This window comes from Anomaloglossus baeobatrachus, chromosome 5 (genome assembly GCF_048569485.1).
Source record: "Anomaloglossus baeobatrachus isolate aAnoBae1 chromosome 5, aAnoBae1.hap1, whole genome shotgun sequence".
Taxonomy (NCBI): domain Eukaryota; kingdom Metazoa; phylum Chordata; class Amphibia; order Anura; family Aromobatidae; genus Anomaloglossus; species Anomaloglossus baeobatrachus.
The window spans coordinates 39,614,596-39,632,747 of record NC_134357.1 but is presented as its reverse complement, the minus strand read 5'-3'; the positions used below and the strand labels follow the sequence as shown (position 1 = coordinate 39,632,747).

Below are 18,152 nucleotides of genomic sequence, written 5' to 3'. Positions count from 1 at the left end.
ATCCACCCGAAACTCTGGAGAATCTCCAGAGTAACGTTGAGGCTGTGTTGGCATGCCTCTTGAGAGGGTGCCTTGACCAGCAGATCGTCTAAGTAAGGTATCACTGAGTGACCCTGAGAGTGGAGGACCGCAACTACTGTAGCCATGACCTTGGTGAAAACCCTTGGGGCTGTCGCCAGGCCGAACGGCAGTGCTGCGAACTGAAGGTGTTCGTCTCCTATGGCGAAGCGCAAGAAGCGCTGATGCTCTGGAGCAATTGGTACGTGGAGATAAGCATCCTTGATATCGATCGATGCTAGGAAATCTCCTTGGGACATTGAGGCGATGACGGAGCGGAGGGATTCCATCCGGAACCGCCTGGTCCTTACGTGTTTGTTGAGCAGTTTTAGGTCCAAAACAGGACGGAAGGACCCGTCCTTCTTTGGAACCACAAACAGGTTGGAGTAGAAACCGTGACCCTGTTGCTGAAGAGGAACCGGGACCACCACTCCTTCTGCCTTCAGAATGCCCACCGCCTGCAGAAGAGCCTCGGCTCGCTCGGGAGGCGGAGATGTTCTGAAGAATCGAGTCGGAGGACGAGAGCTGAACTCTATCCTGTAACCGTGAGACAAAATGTCTCTCACCCAACGGTCTTTTACTTGTGGCAGCCAGGTGTCGCAAAAGCGGGAGAGCCTGCCACCGACCGAGGATGCGGTGTGAGGAGGCCGTAAGTCATGAGGAAGCCGCCTTGGTAGCGGCACCTCCGGCGGTCTTTTTAGGGCGTGATTTAGACCGCCATGCGTCGGAGTTCCTCTGATCCTTCTGAGGCCTTTTGGACGAGGAGAATTGGGACCTGCCCGTACCCCGAAAAGGACCGAAACCTCGACTGTCCCCTCCTCTGTTGGGGTGTTTTTGGTTTGGCCTGGGGTAAGGATGTTTCCTTTCCCTTGGATTGTTTGATGATTTCATCCAATCTCTCACCAAACAAACGGTCGCCAGAAAATGGCAATCCAGTTAAGCACTTTTTGGAAGCCGAATCTGCCTTCCATTCCCGCAGCCACAAGGCCCTGCGTATTGCCACCGAATTGACGGCTGCAACCGCCGTACGGGTCGCAGAGTCCAGGACAGCATTAATAGCGTAGGACGCAAATGCCGACGTTTGAGAGGTTATGGACGCCACCTGCGGCGCAGACGTACGTGTGAGTGCGTCAATTTGTGCCTGACCAGCTGAGATAGCTTGGAGTGCCCATACGGCTGCGAATGCTGGAGCAAAAGACGCGCCGATAGCTTCATAGATGGATTTCAACCAGAGCTCCATCTGTCTGTCAGTGGCATCCTTGAGTGAAGCTCCATCTTCCACTGCAACTATGGATCTAGCCGCCAGTCTGGAGATTGGAGGATCCACCTTGGGACACTGAGTCCAGCCCTTGACCACGTCAGGGGGGAAAGGGTAACGTGTATCCTTAAGGCGCTTGGAAAAACGCTTATCTGGACAAGCTCGGTGTTTCTGGACTGCCTCTCTGAAGTCAGAGTGGTCCAGAAACATACTCCTTGTACGCTTGGGAAACCTGAAACGGAATTTCTCCTGCTGAGAAGCTGACTCCTCCACTGGAGGAGCCGAGGGAGAAAAATCCAACATTTGATGTATGGACGCGATAAGATCATTCACTATGGCGTCACCATCAGGAGTATCAAGGTTGAGAGCGGCCTCAGGATCAGAATCCTGATCAGCTACCTCCGCTTCATCTTCTGAGACCCTGAACAATGTGATGAGGTCGAGGGGATTTCCCAGCGAGCTCGCTTAGTCGGTCTGGGGCTGCGGTCCGTGTCAGAGACCTCACCCTGGGATCCATTGGACACCCCGGGAAGACATTGCTGTTCCCACTGAGGGGAACCAGGGGACAATGATTCCACAGTGCCCCTGGCTTGAGATGCCGGCCTGGACTGCAAGGCTTCTAATATCTTAGCCATAGTCTCAGAAAGTCTTTCAGTAAAAACTGCAAACTCCGTCCCTGTCACCTGGACAGTGTCAACAGGTGGTTCTCCCTGGGCCACCCTTAGCAGAGGCTCCGGCTGAGAAAGTGCCACAGGGGCCGAGCATTGCACACAATGGGGGTCAGTGGAACCTGCCGGCAGTATAGCCGTACATGCTGCACAGGCAGCATAGTAAGTCTGTGCTTTGGCACCCTTGCTATTTGTGGACGACATGCTGTTGTCTCCTCTGAGCAATACAGGAGGGTATATAGCCAAAAACAACCGTGCACCATACAGTGTAAAGTATAGCCTATAATCATATAATCTATAAGTACACTTCTGCACTAGTGGGGCCAGCAACACAGGTGCTGCTTACCGCCTGCGCAAAGCGGTTGTGTGGGCACCAGAATTCCTGCCTGGGTCTCTTTGAGCTTGTCTCTCCTCTCCAGCGTTAGCAGAGCTGAGAGGAATGGCTGCCGGCGTCCTGAGGAGAGGAGGGAGCCGTGGGCGTGACCCAGAAAAGTGCGGGAACTGGTGCCCCACTGTGCAGAGTGAGGGGGGTGGAGTATGCAAAGCATGCTCCAGCCCTCAGTGCTGCCGTCCTGTACAGCGTCCCGCCCTTCCCGACTGGCAGGGCTGGGGGCGGGAAGAAAGACACAAACACAGTCAGCGACGCTGAAGTGTATAGTGGCACAAATGCAGCCAGCGCTGCTGTCCCCGGTGCACTAGCACACCCAGCAATGCTGGAGTGTTGCTGTGCGCGGTCCCCACGGGGACACAGAGTACCTCCAAGTAGCAGGGCCATGTCCCTGAACGATACTCGGCTCCTATCCAGCAGGGTCCTCAGGAGCTGTGGATGGAGCACGGTCTCCTGTGCCTGGAGACCGATGGGATCCCACTTCACCCAGAGCCCTAATTGAGGGATGGGGAAGGAAAGCAGCATGTGGGCTCCAGCCTCCGTACCCGCAATGGATACCTCAACCTTAACAACACCGCCGACAAGAGTGGGGTGAGAAGGGAGCATGCTGGGGGCCCTGTTATGGGCCCTCTTTTCTTCCATCCGACATAGTCAGCAGCTGCTGCTGACTAAGCTGTGGAGCTATGCGTGGATGTCTGACCTCCTTCGCACAAAGCATAAAAACTGATGAGCCCGTAGCAGTACGGGGGGTGTATAGGCTGAAGGGGAGGGGCTTTACACTTTTAGTGTAATACTTTGTGTGGCCTCCGGAGGCATAGCTATACACCCAATTGTCTGGGTCTCCCAATTAGGAGCGACAAAGAAGAAAACATTTTTTAACAGCATCCTGGATTGCTCACGTTATTGCTGGATTCTGCCTTGTCGTTGTTCACATTTGTATGGATGGACTCCTACGTCCTGATCCGGGCACAACGGAGTTAACCAGGTCAGCTGAGGTTCCAGGTGATTCACAGGAGTGAGCTGGTCTACATTGTTGGACTTATAGATATATATATTATATTATATATTATATATATATAAAAAAAAAAAATTCATATTCCTTTGCACACTTCTGACACTGAATTTTATGGTGCGGACGCTTCTATGAAGGCCATATTTAAGTAAGACAATGTACCACAACTCCAGACTGCTAAATTTTCCTGAAGATCTTTTGCAGTCATGCAGGATTTTGATTTGCCTCCCTACAAATCATACAAGCAGCTCTTTCAAAAATTTTGCTTGGTCTTCCAGCCCTTATCTGAACCTCCACTGTTCCTGGTAGCTACCATTTCTTAATTACATTTCAAACCGAGGAAAGCGCAACTTGAAAACGTTTTGCTATCTTTCTATAGCCTTCTCCTGTTTTGTGGGCCTCCTCCATTTTCAGAGTGCTAGGCAGCTGAGCTGCATAAAAGAACACATGGCTGCAGTTTTTTGACACAAGGTTAGAGGAGGCTGGGTTTTTATAAAGCTGTTTAGCTGTTCACAATAACAGTAATTTTGACCAGGGGTGCCCAAACTTTTGCATGCCACTGTATTAAAATCAGAAGAAACATTCTAATTGGACTTTTCCTTTATTTTATTTTTTTCAGATGGCTCACAAGGAATTGACCAATTAATACCACGTTATCCAACTATGAATTGTATCTAAGAAGTAGTCTGTATTCAGCCGGCCACAGATATCCCCCTTAAGTCAACCAGCAGCACCATTGTCTTTCACAGTTGGGATGCCCATGGACAAAGGGACGTTCACAGAGTCAGGATTGGCTGAAGATGTGCCAGCGGACCCAAAAAATGGATTTGCCCCATGGTCATTGGAGACTAATCCAAACTGGAAACCATTATGTATTTTCACTAAAGAACATTTCCTAAAAGACAATTATTGTAATTATGGCCACTCCAAAATAAAAATGCCCACAAAAGGTGAATCCAACCCAGAACAATGTGCCGCTTTTCTCCACGGCGCGGAAGAGTACATCCGTGCATCACAGGACTGTATTACCGTTGATTTCCTCTCAATCATTTCTTCACCCAGAGTGGACAAGCAGAACACAGAACCCAAAATCCATCATGCAGTCGCATCCACACCGGGGCTCGGCCGCTATCCCCCCGAACACCAGTCAGTGCCCGGTAGCAATCTTCTCTGTGTTGATGCAACACCACATTCATTCCCTGCGGCTCCATGGGAGGTTGTTTCAGAGGAAATTCTTTGCCATTGCATTCAATGTCCTGACTTTGGTCACATCAGCAACCTTGATGGAATACTCCGAGGTAGTAAGTGCGGCTCCCATTGTCACAGAGTTGTTTCTGATAGAAAGAGCACATATTTCAGTATGAATCATGTGTAAACGAAAAGTGTAACGAAGCATGCACCCAAAAAAACCCCAAAAAACATGTTAGACGGTGCAGGCATGACCGAGATCTGCAGGATGCAAAAAGCAGTGTGTGGTGGCTCAGCCATGGCCGGCACCTGCGGGATATAAAAAGCAATGTGTGGTGGCTCAACCACGGCCAGGACCTGCAGGATGCAAAAAAGCAATGTGTGTGGTGGCTTAACCACGGCCAGGACCTGCAGGATACAATAAGCAATGTGTGTGGAGGCTGAGCCATGGCCGGCACCTGCAGGATGCAAAAAGCAATGTTTGAGGAAGAACAGGCATCTATAGAATGCAATGGCTGACCAGTTAGTACCATCATAAATATGTTTTTTGAGGGCCAAAAGTGCATTTTTTTTTTTTTTTTTTTAGCTACACCTTCCCCAAAAATGTTAAAAGAATGACTTGTGTACCCCAAAAATGGTACCAATAAAACTAAAGCTAAATGCAAAAAGACCTCACACAGGTCCATTAAAGTTACAGGTCTAAGAAAATGGCTATACAAACTAAATGTTTTTATGAAGTTTTGATTTTTTTTTTTTTAAATAAAACAAAGTAAAAAAAATATAAACTATATAAGAAAAAAAACGAAATATAACTCTGGTATTGACATAAGCGTAATAACCTGGAGAATTACAGGGCCAGGTTAGTTATCAATCCAGTGCAAACATAAGCCAAAAGAAGGGAATTTTGTTTACTTACCGTAAATTCCTTTTCTTCTAGCTCCAATTGGGAGACCCAGACAGTGGGTGTATAGCTACTGCCTCTGGAGGCCGCACAAAGAACTACACTTAAAAGTGTAAGGCCCCTCCCCTTCTGGCTATACACCCTCCCGTAGGAGTACAGATTCCTCAGTTTTAGTACCAAAGCAAGAAGGAGGAAAGCCAATAACAGTTTCAAAAACAAATTCAATCCGATAACTAGATCGGAGAACTTAAGAAACAACGTGAACAACATGTGCACCCGAAAGAACGAAACCCTAAAAACAGATAGGGCGGGTGCTGGGTCTCCCAATTGGAGCTAGAAGAAAAGGAATTTACGGTAAGTAAACAAAATTCCCTTCTTCTTTTTCGCTCCTAATTGGGAGACCCAGACAGTGGGACGTCCAAAAGCAGTCCCTGGGTGGGTAAAAAGATACCACATGAACGGGCTGTCATACAGCCTCTTCCTACAGGTGGGCCACCGCCGCCTGAAGGACCTGTCTACCTAGGCTGGCGTCTGCCGAAGCGTAGGTATGCACTTGATAGTGTTTGGTAAACGTGTGCAGACTCGACCAGGTAGCCGCCTGGCACACTTGCTGAGCCGTAGCCTGATGCCTCAACGCCCAGGACGCACCAACGGCTCTGGTAGAATGGGCCTTCAGTCCAGATGGAATCTGAAGCCCAGCAGAACGGTATGTGTGAAGAATTGGTTCCTTGATCCACCGCGCCAGGGTGGATTTGGAAGCTTGCGATCCCTTATGCTGACCAGCGACTAGGACAAAGAGCGCATCCGAACGGCGTAGGGGCGCCGTGCGAGAAATGTAAATCCTGAGTGCTCTCACCAGGTCCAACAGATGTAAACCCTTTTCAAATTGGTGAACTGGATGCGGACACAAAGATGGCAAAGTGATATCCTGATTGAGATGAAAGGAAGAAACCACCTTGGGAGAAAACTCTGGAATTGGACGCAGTACCACCTTGTCTTGGTGAAATACCAGGAAGGGAGATTTGCAAGATAACGCCGCCAGCTCGGACACTCTTCGAAGAGACGTGACCGCTACAAGAAAAACTACCTTTTGTGAAAGCCGAGAAAGGGGAACCTCTTTCAAAGGCTCGAAAGGCGGCTTTTGAAGAGCAAGGAGAACCTTGTTCAGATCCCAGGGTTCCAATGGCCGTCTGTAAGGAGGAACGATATGACAAACTCCTTGGAGAAACGTGCGTACTTTAGAAAGCTGTGCCAAGCGCTTCTGAAAGAATACGGATAACGCGGAGACTTGACCCTTAAGCGAGCTAAGGGACAAACCTTTTTCCAACCCAGACTGCAGGAAGGAAAGAAAAATTGGCAATGCAAATGGCCAGGGAGAAAACCCTTGAGCCAAGCACCACGCTAAGAATATCTTCCACGTCCTGTGATAGATCTTAGCTGAGGATGGTTTTCTAGCCTGTCTCATTGTGGCAACAACTCCCTGAGATAAACCTGAGGCCGCTAGGATCCAGGACTCAATGGCCACACAGTCAGGTTCAGGGCCGCAGAATTCAGATGGAAAAACGGCCCTTGAGACAGCAGATCTGGACGGTCTGGTAGTGCCCACGGTTGGCCTACCGTGAGATGCCACAGATCCGGGTACCACGACCTTCTTGGCCAATTTGGAGCGACGAGTATGGCTCGCTGGCAGTCGGACTTGATTTTCCGGAGAACTCTGGGTAACAATGCTAGAGGTGGGAACACATAGGGGAGTCGGAATTGCGACCAATCCTGAACCAAGGCGTCTGCCGCCAGCGCTCGGTGATCGTGAGACCGTGCCATGAAAACTGGGACCTTGTTGTTGTGCCGTGACGCCATCAGATCGACGTCCGGCGACCCCCAGCGGCAACAGATCTGTTGAAACACGTCCGGGTGAAGGGACCATTCTCCTGCGTCCATGCCCTGGCGACTGAGAAAGTCTGCTTCCCAGTTTTCCACGCCTGGGATGTGAACTGCAGATATGGTGGACGCTCTGCTTTCCACCCACGTCAAAATCCGCTGGACTTCTTGAAAAGCTTGGCGACTGCGTGTTCCCCCTTGGTGGTTGATGTACGCCACCGCCGTGGAATTGTCCGACTGAATCCGAATCTGCTTGCCTTCCAGCCATTGTTGGAAGGCTCGCAGGGCAAGGTAGATTGCTCTGATTTCCAGAACATTGATCTGCAAGGTGGACTCTTCCTGAGTCCACGTCCCCTGAGCCCTGTGGTGGAGAAACACCGCTCCCCACCCTGATAGGCTCGCATCTGTCGTGACCACTGCCCAGGACGGGGGAAGGAACGACTTTCCCTGTGACAATGAGTTGGGGAGAAGCCACCAACGTAGAGAATCCTTGGCAGTCTGAGAGAGGGAGACAGTCCTGTCGAGGGACGTCGATTTCCCATCCCATTGGCGTAGAATGTCCCATTGTAGAGGGCGCAGATGAAACTGCGCGAACGGGACTGCCTCCATTGCTGCTACCATCTTTCCTAGGAAATGCATGAGGCGCCTCAGTGAGTGCGACTGGCTCTGAAGGAGAGATTGCACTCCGGTCCGTAGCGAGCACTGCTTGTCCAGTGGAAGCCTCACTATCGCTGATAGAGTATGAAACTCCATGCCAAGATAAGTCAGAGATTGGGTCGGGGTTAGATGAGACTTTGGAAAGTTGATAATCCACCCGAAAGTCTGGAGAGTGTCTAGCGCCACCTTCAGACTGTGTTGGCATGCTTCTTGAGAGGATGCCTTTATAAGCAGGTCGTCTAGGTACGGGATGACCGAGTGACCCTGCGAGTGCAGAACAGCTACTACTGCTGCCATGACTTTGGTGAAGACCCGGGGGGCTGTTGCCAGACCGAAGGGTAACGCTACGAACTGTAGGTGCTCGTCGTGTATGACGAAACGTAGGAAACGCTGATGCTCTGGTGCAATCGGCACGTGGAGATACGCATCTTTGATGTCTATTGATGCTAGAAAATCTCCCTGAGACATTGAGGCTATGACGGAGCGTAGGGATTCCATCCGGAACCTCCTGACTTTTACGTGTCTGTTGAGCAACTTCAGATCCAGGACGGGACGATACGATCCGTCCTTTTTTGGGACCACAAACAGATTGGAGTAAAAACCGTGACCCTGTTCCTGAAGAGGGACGGAGGTCACCACTCCTTCCGCCTTTAGAGCGGCCACCGCCTGCAACAGAGCATCGGCTCGGTCTGGTGGTGGAGAAGTTCTGAAGAAACGAGTTGGCGGACGAGAACCGAACTCTATCCTGTACCCGTGAGATAGAATATCTCTCACCCAACGGTCTTTGACATTTGCTAGCCAAATGTCGCCAAAGTGGGACAGCCTCCCACCGACCGCGGGTGTGGGCATCGGAGACCGCAAGTCAGGAGGACGTCGTTTTGGCAACGGTTCCTCCGGCTGGTCTTTTTGGGCGTGACTGAGACCTCCAAGAATTTGAACGTCTCTGGTCCTTTTGAGTCTTTTTTGACGAGGCGAATTGGGACCTGCCCTGTCCTCGAAAGGACCGATAACCAGACTGACCCCTCCTCTGTTGGGGCTTGTTTTGTCTGTGTTGCGGTAAGGAAGAGTCCTTACCCTTGGAGTGTTTGATGATTTCATCCAAACGCTCTCCAAACAATCGGTCACGAGAAAAAGGCAAATTGGTTAAGCACTTCTTGGAATGAGAATCTGCTTTCCAATGTCTCAACCACAGAGCCCTACGCAAAACAACTGAGTTGGCTGACGCCACTGCCGTGCGGCTTGTAGCGTCAAGAACAGCATTAATCGCGTACGACGCGAATGCCGCCATTTGCGAGGTCAATGGTGCTACCTGCGGGGCAAATGCACGTGTGACAGAGTCGACTCGCGCAAGCCCGGCCGTGATAGCTTGGAGTGCCCATACGGCCGCAAAAGAAGGCGCTAATGACGCTCCAATCGCTTCATAGATGGATTTCAGCCAGAGCTCCATCTGCCTGTCAGTGGCATCTTTAAGTGCCGCTCCATCTTCAACAGCAACCAAGGATCTGGCTGCAAGCCTGGAAATTGGAGGATCCACTTTTGGACACTGGGTCCAACCCTTGACCACTTCAGAGGGAAAAGGGTAGCGTGTATCTTTAAGTCGTTTAGGAAAACGCCTTTCAGGATAAGCGTGGGGTTTCTGGATTGCGTCTCTGAAGTCAGCGTGGTCCAGAAAAGTGCTTAATGTACGCTTAGGGTATCTGAAATGGATTCTCTCGTGCTGCGAAGCTGACTCCTCTACAGGAGGAGCTGGTGGGGAAATATTCAACATCTTATTGATGTTAAATATAAGATCATTAACTATTGCGTCACCATCTGGTGTATCTAGATTGAGAGCGGTCCCAGGATCAGAATCCTGATCAGTTAAGTCCGCCTCATCACCCATAGATTCATCCCGCTGGGATCCAGACCATTGAGATGAATGTGAAGGCCCGTCATAACGAGCCCGCTTAGGCTGCCCGGGGCCATCGTCCGAGTCAGAGTCTTCACCCTGAGGTGTAGATGCCCGTCCCGGAGCTAGGAGCTGAGGGGGACCAGGGGGCAATACATGCACAGTGTCCGTGGTCTGAAGTACAGGCCTAGCTCGCAATGTGTCAAGAATTTGTGACATAGTGAGAGACATTCTGTCAGCAAAAGCTGCAAACTCAGTTCCTGTCACCTGGACAGCATTCACAGGTGGTACACCCTGGGACACGTCCAGCAGAGGTCCCGACTGTGCAAGCGCCGCAGGGGCCGAGCACTGCACACAATGGGGGTCCGTGGAGCCTGCCGGTAGAAAAGTCCCACATGCGGTGCAGGAAGCATACAATGTCTGTGCCTTGGCACCCTTGCGTTTTACGGGCGACATGCTGCTGGCTCTCTGCATGTGAGAGAGTCTATAGCCAAAGGGCGACCAGCGCTATGTAATACCAAGTATTTGTAGCAACAAAATACTAAGAATACTACGAGCACAAGAGGGGGTGAGCCCTGAGGGCTGCTTACCGCCCGCTGAACAGCGGGTAAGAGGCTGCTGAATGCCTTGTCTGGGTCTCCCCGGCTCCCCTCTGCAGCTCAGCGTGTCTGTAAGAATGGCTGCCGGCTACTGTGGAGAGGGGCGGTCCGTGGGAGTTCCCAAACAAAAGTGCGGGAACAGTGTCCCCTCTGTGCTGACTGTGAGGGCTGGAGTATGTAAAAACGACTCCAGCCCTCAGCGCTGATGCCCTGGCCAGCGTCCCGCCCCTCTCCTGACTGGCAGGTCTGTGGGCGGGAACGAACGCAAGCAGGCCGCAAAAGCCGGGGACTCGAGTTATCAGCGCGGCCGCCGTAAAAGCGCGGGCCGCGCTGAAGTCCCCGGCGCACCGCAAGTGCCAGCCGCGCCGCTGTTCGAGCGGCCGGCGCGACCGAGTTCTGGACGTGGGCAGCGTCCCGCCCCTCTCCTGACTGGCAGGTGTGGGGGCGGGAACGAAAGGAAGCAGGCCGCAAAAGCCGGGGACTGTAGTTATCAGCGCGGCCGCCGTAAAAGCGCAGGCCGCGCTGAAGTCCCCGGCGCACTACAAGTGCCAGCCGCGCCGCAGTCCCAGCGGCCGGCGCGTCCTATTCCCATAAATGTGCCTGCTTCAGCAAAGCTGAATGAGGCCATGGCACAGGCGCCGCAGCGCTGATGTCCCCCGGCGCACTACAACACCCAGCATGCTGCGGTGTGAGCGCCAGATACACGGGGACACAGAGTACCTTGAGGATGCAGGGCCATGTCCCTGATGTACTCCGCTCCATCCAGCATCTTCTCCAGGGGCTGTAGATGGAGCACGGTCTCTGTGCCTGGAGACCGGTAAATCCCACTTCACCCAGAGCCCTGTAAAAAGGGATGGGGAAGGAATCAGCATGTGGGCTCCTGCCGCCGTACCCGCAATGGGTACCTCAACCTTACAAACACCTCCGACATAAGTGGGGTGAGAAGGGAGCATGCTGGGGACACTATATGTGTCCTCTTTTCTTCCATCCGACATAGTCAGCAGCTGCTGCTGACTAAAAACAATGGAGCTATGCGTGCGTGTCTGACCTCCTTGCGCACAAAGCTAAAACTGAGGAATCTGTACTCCTACGGGAGGGTGTATAGCCAGAAGGGGAGGGGCCTTACACTTTTAAGTGTAGTTCTTTGTGCGGCCTCCAGAGGCAGTAGCTATACACCCACTGTCTGGGTCTCCCAATTAGGAGCGAAAAAGAAAACAAGGGCAGAATTGCATTTTTTCTTTTCCACCGTTTCATCCCAGTGGGAATTATTATTTTTTTTACAATATGAAATAAAATGGATGGTTTCATTCAAAATTACAAATGTAGTCGCAAAAAAAAAAAAAAAAAAAAAAAATATAAAACATCATAACAAGCGCTTATATACGATACAAAAATCATACTGAAAAAACAAAAAAGCAAAAATAAAAAAATCCCCCAGGAATGAAGGAGCACTGGCCCAGATACACCACCAAGTATCCATCCACATGCGGGCATGAGAAATAAAAAATAATAAAAAAAAAACAACAAAACAAATCACTGATATTGGACGTTGGTAATTTTCTGCTCTAAGTATAATATGCTTCACCTATATTTCATTAGCGATTCCTTGGTGGAGCGCGCAGAACAGTGAAATTCTTGGACTCCGGCACCTTCTAGAATTCTATGGAGGTTCCTCTCGGTGATGCCGCCACCTACAGCACCGGAAAAAACATTATATTATATGTGACAAAGACAACACTTGGGTTTGCACACATTTGCTCACTTGCCGTGTAATGGATCCTCACTTGTTGTAACCCAACCTCCATGTGGTGCATCAAATTTCATATGAGCATTTAGAGGATAGACGACCCCGTGGTCACTTCACACTTCTACACATTGTCTAGGACTAAGCAAAGTGTTCTACCCATTGGTCAGCTGCAATCTTTAAAGGGAACCCGTCAGGTGCAATATGCTCCCAGGACCACGAGCAGTTCTGGATGTATATTGCTAATCCCTGCCTAACCGTCCCTGTATACACTAGCATAGATAGTTACTTAGGTTGAAAAAAGCCCTCGGTCCATCTAGTTCAACCTTCCTCCACCAGTTCTACCTTTTTCCCCTAAGTCACTTATAACAGACAATGTTGTGTGTACTGAGGAAATCCTCCAGCCCTGATATAAAAGCGGTTATATTATCGGCCATCACTACCTCTTGTGGTCGGCATTCCACAGTCTGACCGCTCTAACTGTAAAGAACCCTTTCCTATTTAGCTGTCGGAATCGCTTTTCTTCCACTCGCAGTGAGTGCCCCCTGGTCCTTAGTATTGTCATTGGAAATATATTGACCACACATATATTTATACATATAAATGAGATCTCCTCTGAGACGTCTTTTTTCTAAGCTAAACATATCTAACCTCTCCTCATACGGGCCGCCTCCATTCCTCATCATACGGGCCGCCTCCATTCCTCATCATACGGGCCGCCTCCATTCCTCATCATACGGGCCGCCTCCATTCCGCATCATACGGGCCGCCTCCATTCCGCATCATACGGGCCGCCTCCATTCCGCATCATACGGGCCGCCTCCATTCCGCATCATACGGGCCGCCTCCATTCCGCATCATACGGGCCGCCTCCATTCCGCATCATACGGGCCGCCTCCATTCCGCATCATACGGGCCGCCTCCATTCCGCATCATACGGGCCGCCTCCATTCCGCATCATACGGGCCGCCTCCATTCCGCATCATACGGGCCGCCTCCATTCCGCATCATACGGGCCGCCTCCATTCCGCATCATACGGGCCGCCTCCATTCCTTGTAGTATTCTAGTTATCCACCTTTGACCTGACTAACTTCTGAATGTCCTTTTTAAAATGTGGAGCCCAAAACTGGATCCCATATTCCAGATGTGGCCTTACAAGTGATTTAGCATAGATAAAGGGATCTTTAGAAAAAGTATTTCTAAAGATCTTTCATCTTATGCTAATGAGTGCAGGGGACTAGTCCCAAGGGCGTTACTTCCCCCGACTAGGCATTTCTCTTAGCAGATTAGGATGCCCACAGGGGTGTACTAACATTGTATTCAGTGCAGCGTCACCAGTGGTGAAGCATGTACCTGTGTTCGCACTTCTGAATGCTCGGCACACGTCCAGTCATGCGCAGGTATGTGTGTCTCGGCTTCAGACAGGTCTAGTGCACATGACCAGAAGTGCCGGGACATTCAGCTTCAGCGCGCCTGTGGGTGTACTAACATGCTAAGAGGGCGCACTAGTTGAGGAATGTAACACCCTTGTGACTAGTCCCTGTGCCCATTTGCATATCATAAAGGATCTCTAGAAATACTTTTCTATAGATCCCTTTATCTATGCTACTAGATACAGGGACAGTTAGTCAGGGATTAGTAATATGGGCCAAGAACTGCTCCGGATGCTGAGTGCATATTGCACCTGACAGGTTCCATTTCCCTGCAGCGCCTCCACAGGAACAATTAGGTACTGCACATTCAAATCAAAGGGTTAGGTGTAGAACGAATAATGCAGGACAGGACTAGTCCTCCAGAGCAAGACACTGTATCCGCTCTCCAGTCTGGCCAGAAGTGAGGATTCGAAATATGGGACCCTCCTCTAATAGGAGACTACTAAAGTAGAGCTTCCATCTGTACAACACTGACTGCCTAGACATAGTAGGGGCGCACTTTCTATTGCTGGGGTGAATATAGGCTCTTCAAATACACAGGCGGCTTGTGGTTTACTTACCGGGCATCACTATGATTCTACCTTTAGCCTAGAGGAGAAAAATATCACGTTACTGATGCAATGATGATTAAAAAGTGGAATCAAAAAGGTAAATGACAGAATATAACATTTACAGAATAGGTTCTAGGTATTTCCAATTAATTAAAGCTCATGTATGTATGCCATCAGTTAGATAAATCAGTCGTCCATGACATCCAGCTCCCCTTCCCGCAGCCCGGGGACCCACTCATACCTAAAAATGGTCAGAAATCATGTAAAAAGGGATAGCCCCAATGTGATGGGCAGTAAAAGGGTTTTGCGGTTTGGGAAAACCCATCCCCGGCTGTAGTTTTTCCTCTTTAAAAGCAAGAAGGGAATTTTGTTTACTTACCGTAAATTTCTTTTCTTCTAGCTCCTATTGGGAGACCCAGACAATTGGGTGTATAGCTTCTGCCTCCGGAAGCCACACAAAGTATTACACTTTAAAAAGTGTAACCCCTCCTCTCTGCCTATACACCCTCCCGTGGATCACGGGCTCCTCAGTTTTGGTGCAAAAGCAGGAAGGAGAAAACTTATAAATTGGTCTAGGGTAAATTCAATCCGAAGGATGTTCGGAGAACTGAAAACCATGAACCAAAAGAACAATTCAACATGAACAACATGTGTACACAAAAGAACAACCAGCCCGAAGGGCACAGGGGCGGGTGCTGGGTCTCCCAATAGGAGCTAGAAGAAAAGGAATTTACGGTAAGTAAACAAAATTCCCTTCTTTGTCGCTCCATTGGGAGACCCAGACAATTGGGACGTCCAAGAGCAGTCCCTGGGTGGGTAAAAAGAATACCTCGATAAAAAGAGCCGAAAAACGGCCCCCTCTTACAGGTGGGCAACCGCCGCCTGAAGGACTCGCCTACCTAGACTGGCGTCTGCCGAAGCATAGGTATGCACTTGATAGTGTTTCGTGAAAGTGTGCAGACTAGACCACGTAGCTGCCTGACACACCTGCTGAGCCGTAGCCCGGTGCCGCAATGCCCAGGATGCACCCAGGGCTCTGGTAGAATGGGCTTTCAGCCCTGAAGGAAGCGGAAGCCCAGAAGAACGGTAGGCTTCGAGAATCGGTTCCTTGATCCACCGAGCCAAGGTTGACTTGGAAGCCTGAGAGCCCTTACGTTGGCCAGCGACAAGGACGAAGAGCGCATCTGAACGACGCAGGGGCGCCGTGCGAGACACGTAGAGCCGGAGTGCTCTCACAAGATCCAAAGAGTGCAAATCCTTTTCACACTGGTGAATTGGATTAGGGCAAAATGAAGGCAAGGAGATATCCTGATTGAGATGAAAAGGGGATACCACCTTAGGGAGAAATTCCGGGACCGGACGCAGAACCACCTTATCCTGGTGAAACACCAGGAAGGGGGCTTTGCATGATAGCGCTGCGAGCTCAGACACTCTCCGAAGTGATGTGACTGCCACTAGGAAGGCCACCTTCTGCGAAAGACGTGATAGAGAGACATCCCGCAGCGGCTCGAAAGGTGGTTTTTGAAGAGCCGTTAGAACCCTGTTAAGATCCCAGGGTTCCAGCGGACGTTTGTAAGGTGGGACTATGTGGCAAACTCCCTGCAGGAACGTGTGGACCTGCGGAAGCCTGGCTAGACGCTTTTGAAAAAACACGGAGAGCGCCGATACTTGGCCCTTGAGAGAGCCGAGTGACAAACCCTTGTCCATTCCAGATTGAAGGAATGAAAGAAAAGTGAGTAAGGCAAATGGCCATGGAGGAAAACCGTTATTAGCGCACCAGGATAGGAAGATTTGCCAAGAACTGTAATAGATCTTGGCGGACGTTGGCTTCCTGGCCTGTCTCATGGTGGCAATGACATCCTGAGATAACCCTGAAGACGCTAGGAGCCAGGACTCAATGGCCACACAGTCAGGTTGAGGGCCACAGAATTCAGATGGAAAAATGGGCCTTGTGACAGCAAGTCTGGGCGGTCTGGAAGCGCCCACGGTTGACCCACCGTGAGATGCCACAGATCCGGATACCACGACCGCCTCGGCCAGTCTGGAGCGACAAGAATGGCGCGACGGCAGTCGGACCTGATCTTGCGTAGCACTCTGGGCAGCATCGCCAGAGGAGGAAATACATAAGGCAGTCGAAACTGCGACCAATCCTGAGCCCTGTGGTGGAGAAAAACCGCTCCCCAACCTGACAGGCTCGCGTCCGTGGTGACCACAGCCCAGGTTGGGGGTAGGAAGGATTTTCCCCGCGACAGAGAATTGGGAAGGAGCCACCACTGAAGTGACGTCTTGGTTGCAAGGGAAAGAGACGTTCTTGTCGAGGGAAGCCGCACTCGTCCCATTTGCGGAGAATGTCCCATTGGAGTGGCCGAAGATGGAATTGCGCGAACGGGACTGCCTCTATAGCTGCCACCATCTTCCCTAGGAAGTGCATGAGGCGCCTTAAGGGGTGTGACTGACTCCGAAGAAGAGATTGCACCCCTGCCTGCAGAGAAAGCTGTTTGTCGCTCGGAAGCTTGACTAATGCTTGCTGGGTATGAAACTCCATCCCAAGGTACGTCAGTGATTGGGTCGGTGTCAACTTGGATTTCGGGAAGTTGATGATCCACCCGAACCGCTGGAGAGTCGCCAGAGCGACGGATAGACTTTGTTGACACGCCACCCGAGACGGGGCCCTGACTAGGAGATCGTCCAAGTAGGGGATCACCGAGTGGCCCTGAGAATGCAGGACCGCTACAACGGATGCCATGACTTTGGTGAAAACCCGTGGGGCTGTCGCCAAGCCAAAAGGCAATGCCACGAACTGAAGGTGTTCGTCCCCGATGGCGAAACGCAGGAAACGTTGATGTTCGGGTGCGATCGGTACATGGAGATAAGCATCCTTTATGTCGATCGATGCTAGGAAGTCTCCTTGTGACATCGAGGCGATGACCGAGCGGAGAGATTCCATCCGAAACCGTCTGGTTCTCACATGTCTGTTGAGTAGCTTGAGGTCCAGAACGGGACGGAATGACCCGTCCTTTTTTGGCACCACGAACAAGTTGGAGTAAAATCCGCGACCACGTTCCTGAAGGGGAACGGGGATCACAACTGCTTCCATCTTTAGAGCGTCCACTGCCTGAAAAAGTGCGTCGGCCTGAGCGGGGGGCGGAGAGGTTCTGAAGAAACGAGGCGCAGGACGAGAGCTGAACTCTATCCTGTAACCATGAGACAGAATGTCTCTCACCCATCGGTCTTGAACATGTGGCCACCAGGCGTCGCCAAAGCGGGAGAGCCTGCCACCGACCGAGGATGCGGCTAGGGGAGGCCGAGAGTCATGAGGAGGCCGTCTTGGAGGCAGTGCCTCCTGCGGCCTTTTTGTGGGCGTGACTTGGATCGCCACGCATAGGAGTTCCTCTGGCCTTTCTCCGGCCTGTTGGACGAAGAGGATTGGGACTTGGCGGAGGGACGAAAGGACCGAAATCTCGATTGGATTTTTCTCTGTTGAGGTCTCTTAGGTTTGGCCTGGGGTAAGGAGGAATCCTTTCCTTTGGATTCCTTAATAATCTCATCCAATCGTTCGCCAAACAAACGGTCTCCAGAAAAATGCAAACCGGTTAAGAACCTCTTGGAAGCCGAGTCTGCCTTCCATTCGCGCAGCCACATGGCCCTGCGGACTGCCACAGAGTTAGCAGATGCTACCGCCGTACGGCTAGTGGAGTCCAGGACGGCGTTCATGGCGTAGGACGAAAAGGCTGACGCCTGAGAGGTCAAAGACGCAACTTGCGGAGCAGAATTCCGTGTGACAGCATTAATCTCAGTCAGACAAGCCGAGATTGCTTGGAGTGCCCACATGGCTGCAAAGGCCGGGGCGAAAGACGCGCCCGTGGCCTCATAGATGGACTTCACCAGGAGCTCTATCTGTCTGTCAGTGGCATCCTTCAGGGATGAGC

The 18,152-nt window shown here is 51.1% G+C and overlaps 1 protein-coding gene across 4 annotated transcripts in view; it reads right to left on the bottom strand.

The window, feature by feature from the left end:
• Positions 1–3,979: 3,979 nt before the first annotated feature.
• Positions 3,980–18,152, bottom strand: part of CUTC (cutC copper transporter) — a 49,700-nt gene continuing 35,527 nt past the window's right edge. For all 4 annotated transcript variants that reach the window (XM_075348423.1, XM_075348426.1, XM_075348424.1 and 1 more), the window contains exons 7-9: positions 14,233–14,260; positions 12,080–12,185; positions 3,980–4,717 (exon numbers count right to left, since the gene is read on the bottom strand). In XM_075348423.1, coding sequence (XP_075204538.1) covers positions 4,606–4,717; positions 12,080–12,185; positions 14,233–14,260 — 246 coding nt within the window. In that variant the 3' untranslated portion in view covers positions 3,980–4,605. The remainder of the gene's footprint in view (positions 4,718–12,079; positions 12,186–14,232; positions 14,261–18,152) is intronic.